Source organism: Halyomorpha halys, unplaced genomic scaffold, assembly GCF_000696795.3.
Source record: "Halyomorpha halys isolate HHAL.00 unplaced genomic scaffold, Hhal_1.1 Scaffold1017.1, whole genome shotgun sequence".
Lineage (NCBI taxonomy): Eukaryota > Metazoa > Arthropoda > Insecta > Hemiptera > Pentatomidae > Halyomorpha > Halyomorpha halys.
Genome location: NW_027107632.1, coordinates 393,964 through 401,615, shown reverse-complemented (window position 1 = coordinate 401,615; position 7,652 = coordinate 393,964). Strand labels below are relative to the sequence as shown.

Here is a 7,652-nt window from a genome sequence, read left to right as displayed (position 1 = left end):
ACAAATATGTAATTATCAAAATAAAATATCGATATTCCTGTTTTAAAATCCCTATATAATATTCTAGTCATTTTAAACAATATATAAATATTTCGAGAAAATTATATCGGAAAATTGTTACTTATATTCCACATTGATATTACAACAATGTATAATATCGAAATAAATTCGTAATATCAAAATTAAATATCGATATTCCTATTTTAAAATTTATATATGTTCTTTTTGTCATTTTAAACAATATATCGAAATTTCGATAAAATAATATCGGAATATTGTTCTTATATACCATATCGATATTACAACAATAGAAAATATTGAAATAAGTATGTAATTATCAAAATAAAATATCGATATTCTATTTTTAAATTTTCTTCAATAAAACAATTATATTTTAGTTAATATTTTTTATCTTTATGATATGGTTGTCGTGATGTTGCTTTTTTTCATAGTTATTAAGAGTTTCTTATGTATTTTGATAAGGTATGACATGATATAAGTCTTCCAATATCATGCTATGGTATCATTTTATAATTATTATTACTTTAATTCGTTAAATTTTCGATATCGATATTTTAGGTCCGATATAATATTGATATCGATATTGCTATCCGATATCGATATCGATACCGATATCGATATTTTTCTTTCGATATCCCATCCCTAGTTCTTAGGCCTACGAATGTCGTTATTAATTTTAGTTTTCTCTGTTATTAAGAAGCATTATTTATTATTATTTTTTTTCCCTCAAGTCCTCAAGACCTATACAGCCCCAGAGTGGGAATGACAAGGTTCATTTCTCGGGGGAAATAAAAAATGGCGGCTGTTTCAAAAACTAAAAAAAAACACTAATTTTTCATTCGGAACTCTATATCTTAAAAACTACCACCAACACTAGCAAATCTAATAGAAAATTATTTAAAGAAGAGTAAATTAGCTGAAATATTAACCCTAAAAGAGCTATTTATGACCAATAGTTCTCGAGATCTAGCTTTGAAAAGCAAAATTTCTTAAAAATCTACTCAAAGATTAGTAGTTAGTTAATTTATTTTGAGAATTCTATATCTCTGGAACTATGTGACGTAAAGATGTCTATTAGCACTCAAATAAAAGTTAGTTTAATGGACTATAAAGAAGTTTAATGACCTTTACCTTCGGAGGAATATTAGTTTTCATGATATTTGCTAAAATAAATAGGTTTATAGTTGTTCGGACAATACGTTTGATTTATGAAAAACTTCGTTTCAGAAACCATTGGACGTACAGATGTCTGCCAGTGCTCAAATTAAAGCTAGTTAAATTTACTACAAAATAGTTAATGATGTTTATCTTTGTAGGAGTAGTAGTTTTTATGATCTTTGACAAAATAAACTCACGAATTTTAATTTCTAGTTGTTCGTATAAAATATATATCTCCAGATCCAAAAGACGACATATGTCTGCCGACACTCAAAATAAAGGAAATTTAACTTACTATAAACTAGTTTATGACACTTATCTTCGTAGGGGTAGTAGTTTTTATGATATTCACATATGAATATGAATTTGGCAAATGGAAATTTGTCCAAACAACTATAAATCAATTTATTTTAGTAAATATCATGAAAACTGCTACTCCAACAAGGATAAACATTATGGACTACTTTATAGCTCATTAAACTAGCTTTAATTTGAGTGCTAATAGACATCTGTACGTCAAATGGTTTTTGTAAATTGTATTGTAAATATAAATTTTTCAAAATAAATTCACTATTTACTGATCTTTTAGTACATCCCATACAACATTTTTATGGAATGTTGCTTTTTAAAAATCTATATCTCGAAAACTATTTAACGTAAATAACTCTATTAGGGCTCATATTTTAGAAAATTTACTCTTCTTTAAATGATGTTCTCTTAGGTTTTCTTGTGTTGTTCCTACTTTTTAAGATATAGAGCTCCGAATGAAAAATTAGTTTTTTTAATCGCTTTGAAACAGCCACCATTTTTTATTCCCCCTACATATACTTGGCAGACTCGTCAATTTTGTATATTAATTATACATAGTTTTCATTAAAGTAATCAACAATTGGGTGAGATAACTGCTTTTTTTCTCCACTTGGGCTCTTGTACTATCTGAACCATGCGCTGGGACCTAATTAATATTAATTATAACGTTGTATATAGTTAGGAGTTTAACTCCAGACTATAACCTCCTCTTAATCAATTAAAAAAAATATATAACGGTTATATCAACCATGTAAGGTCCACCAGACCGATCTCGTATTAAATAAATAAATTATATGTGTGGTTAAAAAACAAAAAAACAAATGATCAATGAAATGTCTATGGTAACAAACCTTAGTTAAAAGCTTAAAGTGAGAAGCAAGTGTTGATCTTACACGTCTTGATCGTGAGGATAATACTAGAAAAATAAAATTATTCACATTCAGATGGTCGATGATTCTTAAAAAGTTCTGTAACTGAAATAAGACCAAACTTGGAGAATAATGCTTATATTGCCAACGGGCAATAGCAGGTCTCGCTGCATGAAATTTAGTGCCAGCTATAAAAAGCCTTTAAATATATATTTTCATCTTCCAAACAAACGATAATTTCAAGTAAAAATGATTGAAAATTATATTTATGGATGATTAGTCATTTGAAGATTGTAATGTATAACTTTTGTAGTTTTTTTTTTTAGTAACAAAAACATTTTTTCTCGTTTGTGAATTTGAATTTTTCACTAATATGAAACCATTGGGTTTTAATTAGTTCGCATTATCGTGAGCTTACTGTATTTATTTTTGTTATTATGATCCTAAAATATTTTATATTTTTTCTCTATCTTCATAAATGATCGAAATATAAGCATAATAAGCCACCATTTTGAAACACAAAAATGGCAGATATTTATGTTGAAGAATCTTCGAAAATCGGCCCTGTAGTCCTGGAGTTGAACCGCGAATATGTGGGTTTCGGACTGATTTATTTATTTATTTTTTCCGATATTCGGATTCTACTTACCTTGAAAACCTCTTATTTTGTAAAGGTTATGTTGATTCCTTGGTTGATTTCAAATAATATATCAATACCAAATGACACGTGAATAATTAGAGGCGATGCTAAATACATTGCATTCTTTGGAAGAATGGACAGTTTCATTATGGTTATTTAAGATGAGGGAATACGATCCAAAAATCTTAATCTTGGATAATGAATATGATAATTTATTTAGTTATAAAATTGATATCTTCAGAATTTGTATATAAATTTTAAATTGCATTATGCAATCAGCTGTCTGAAATACATTTGACAGGACATTTTACGCGTTATATAAGGCGGTAATAATGATTATATTAAAAATTACTTGTTTAATACTATTGCAAAGGAGTTCAATTTGAATATTTACTTATCAACTCTTTGGTTATGCACGTTTTCAGGTTATTTCAGTACTTACAAGAAATAATTGAACTTATAGATCTACTTACTAGAAATTATTGAACTTGAAGAAAACAAAATGCAATTTTAGATTTAGTAAAATAAAAAAAAACACAATCTGGCACAATCTTAATTCAAAAAATTACGGTTGTATTACCTAACCTCCTCATGCGTTATATATAAAATTTAGATGTACTATTCCTTGGCCTAACCGACGTGTTTAACTCCTAATCAAATGAAGGAACAGGTACTCACCTTGTGTGATAGATGTACCATAGAAGGATCTTCTAATCCTAGAGTGAATCCACGATTAATATCACAGACTAAACAAATTATATACCATCGCTGGACTTTTAAGTCCGCACCGGGAATTTAAAGCCCAATGCAATTTTACTGAGCTGCCCCACTCCTAGCATATATAAATAATTTACGATTTTATGACTTTAATTGATCATTGCAAGTATTTGAAGTTTTACAATAGTCACATAGCATAAATTTACACGATCTCAATTTTACTTTTTAAACATTAATATAATGTTGAAGACTAGATTTAAATATGAAAGACTCCCCTGGTATAAGGCTATCGCAGAGTGTGAGAAACAAATTGGATCCTGAATACTGATGCCTGTTGCGATAATGTCTTTACTATTCCCCCCGTGGGGTGCCATCGGGAGGACCGAGCTAAGCATTTCTGGGCCAAGGGTGAACTCCCGGCCACTATAAAACCACTTGGATGGACTTCATAAAGCCACAGTTCAGTTCTTACGTTTCAAAGGACACCAGGACGATGAAGGTACTTTAAGTTGTTAACTATTATGTTTAACATTTGAAGAGTTTTTGTCATGAGGTTTTATTCATTATATACACTCTTCTGAAAAGTAAAGTTTTGTCTTTGGCAAATTAAAATTCTATGGCAAATACTTATTCAATTTATTTCAAAATATAAAAATTTCCCCTAACAAATTAGTGTTACAAATCATCAAAACATTTACGATAAACAATTAAATTATCTGCATGATATAGTCCCATAATATTTTTTAAAAAATAACTTTCCAAAAATGGATATACTGACTTTATATAAAAGAAAAACTCTTCATTTATTATAAAAGTAGCTGACCCGGCAATGCTTCGCTATTGCTATATTGGAGGATGTATTTAGATATATAGTATATTTTGTTATAAATTTATGTATTTAGTTAAATTAAAGATACACAATATACTTTATTATTATGATTTGGTGACATAAATTGATCCAATATATTCCATGACATTCGTTCTTAGCATCTCATGAAAGAAAGGTTGAAATAAATGGCATATCGGTTGGTATCATCGGTATACTCTGTAAATTTGAAGATTATATTTAATGAATAAAATCGATAGTTTCTTAAAATTTATTATATTATTATAACAAAGTCTATCGAGGACAAAGATTTGACAGCTCTCTTTTATTTATATAGAGATGTTATTAATCAAATATTTTATGTCATGCTCTTAAATGATTATATCACGATTCAATAATAAGTATATATTGATTATAACAATCATTAAACAAACATTCGATATTGCCAGAAGTTGATTCCTTTTGGTTTAGAATTTTTTTTTAAAATGTTAGTGAACTACTCAAGACAAATCTTTCATATATGCGATATATAAAAACTTTCTTTATCTTTTAAGATCTCTAATTTGACTCAATTAAAGTCATATTGATACTTTAATATATTTTAATGTTTATATCATGCTTTGTTTCTCATGTATAAAGTTCTAAACTGTGTATAGAGTTTCATTTGTTTTAATTTAGTTTTCATTAACTTATTACACTTAGTAAGCCTGTTACACTAAATACAAGCCACTGCTTGTGTAATCAAAAACCTAAGGCCTGGAAATAATAAATAAAATAAAAACTGTCTAACTGGCATGATAGGGAGAGAAATAAATAATGTTCCCCGATTCTCTTAACGGATATTTAGATTTATATTTTCCTTTGCGTGAAGGTTCACGAATTAGAACTAACCAAAAAAAAAAGTAAAATAAAAATTTCATTAAACTTTTTTTATTTGGGTGTGATACAGAGCATAGTATTAACCGTTTTGCTGGTGGGATGTGCCCTGGCTGAAGACGCTCCCTACCCTCCTTCAGGAACCAGACCTCAAGGAGCACGCTTCGTCTTACCAACGGAGGTAGGCTCATCTAGTGAGAACAGACCAGCTCCTCAGTACGCCGCACCTCAGTATTTAGCTCCACAAAATCAACCAGTAAATTACTTAAATATTTTGTTTCATGAGATTTATTTTGCCAAATCAATTTTTTTTTTAATAATAATTATTACTGTAGCAGGAAACTGAGAACTTGCAGAAGGTCAGTGAAAATACATTAGAAAAGCTCCGCCAGGCTCAGGGTGCAGACAGCGGTAGTTACTACGTCTATCTCGCCGATGGTCGGTTACAACGTGTTCAGTACATTACCGCACCTCTTCGTCAAGCTCCACCACAGAACAACAACCAGCAAGTAAATTTGCAGAACACTCAGACTTTCCAGAATGCACAGACTCTACAATTCAACCAGGAGAATGCTCAGGCTAACGCCAAGCTTCAAAACGTGGGCCAAGAACAGAGCCAAAGCCAAGTACAGGGACAATACGCTTACCCCCAACCGACCTTTAATAACCAATATCAGCAAGCAGCCAGCGGCCAGTACAAACAGCAACTGAGTGCCAGCCAATACCAACAACAGTCAGCCTTCAACCAGTACAAGCAACAACCATCCAAAAATCAATTCAACGAGGAAGCTGCCAGTACCCAATATAGCCAGCAGGTACCAAGCGGTTCTTACAAGCAGCAACACCAAAAACCTGAAAAACTCAAACAACAGCCCAGTGCCGCCCAACAGGCTCAGTACCCTCAGAGCCCCTCAGGCAGCAATCAGTACAGCAAGGTATCGTTCCAAGGTGCAAGCAGCAATGAAAGTCCTGCTCCTGCTCAACAGCAACTGTATCCTCTCCAACAGCAGGCTCAACTGGAATTGCACCAGCCTGAACAAAACCAGCTAGCATTCCAGCAACAAGTCTTCCAGCAGCCTGAACAAAACCAGCTAGCATTCCAGCAACAAGTCTTCCAGCAGCCTGAACAAAGCCAGATAGCATTCCAGCAACAGATCTTGCAGCAACCAGTGGCTGCTAGCTACGTCGCTAGTGTCCAGTTCACTGAAGTCCAACCAATTGCCACTCCCATTTACTCCTACACTCCAACTCCTTTAGTCCGCATCCTTAGATATGCACCTATGTACCAGTAACCGAACGGCTTGGAGGTTACAGAATATTTATTATTGTTATTACTATTTAAAAAAAACAAATCTGAAAGTAACATAAAATAAAGATCAGTACTGAATAAATGAAACTGATTTCAACTAAAACACAATTACTTTTGTCATAAATATAATTACATCAAACCAAAAGTAGGCCAGTTTTTGGCCTTTAATTCGTCACTGTCATGGAAGATTAATAAGTTAAGCCAGTATAGTTAGCTGTCCTATTATCATTTAGTTATAAATCTCAAGAAATAAATATTATCATGTATCTTTACTTTAATTCTTCTTTTTATTTAAACGAAATGACAACTATTGGATGGTAGAGATTGACCACCATTGTATGGAAAATTTATATTACCATAAAGGAATTTATGTTCAGTACAACAGTTTACCAACAATTTGAATGTTTGTTTATTTACCTTTTTGTATGAATAATATATACATATATATAGTATACGATCAAGGCTTAATTGACACCATACTTTTTTTTAAATTGAAATGTGGTAGCTACAATAATGAAAGTTATCGAAGTATTGTAACCTCATCCAGTTCTTCTTCAGCGCACTTAAACCAGGAATTTCTAGTGAAAAGATATACAGCATAATCTTGGTAATTCGAAATAATTGCTTCAGGGAGGTGTTCGGATTAAAGAAAATACTTAAGTTCGTAAAAAAAAAAAACTTCAGCAATATGAATTACATAACTATTTTTATTTATTATTTTTTAAATATATTTTGTTGTTACCGACGGTTTGAATTTTTTTTAAATCAATCTTTTTCAAAAAGTACATTTTTTTGGTCAAGTTTTTTTTTAGTCTTACGACATTGCTGGTCACTATAAATAAATAGGTGGTATTGAAACATAAAATAACTCATTTCAAAAGGTACTGTAGGATCTAGTATATATGTATATAATTTGTAAAAAAAAAC

General features: G+C 30.9%; 1 protein-coding gene across 1 annotated transcript; it reads left to right on the top strand.

The window, feature by feature from the left end:
* The first annotated feature begins 4,137 nt into the window (after window positions 1-4,137).
* Window positions 4,138-7,003, top strand: LOC106687846 (putative mediator of RNA polymerase II transcription subunit 26). The gene is made up of 3 exons (XM_014431988.2): window positions 4,138-4,213; window positions 5,490-5,672; window positions 5,752-7,003. Exons 1-3 carry the CDS (start codon window positions 4,154-4,156, stop codon window positions 6,706-6,708), a joined length of 1,200 nt encoding a protein of 399 aa, XP_014287474.1. The 5' UTR covers window positions 4,138-4,153; the 3' UTR covers window positions 6,709-7,003.
* The last annotated feature ends 649 nt before the right edge of the window (window positions 7,004-7,652 follow it).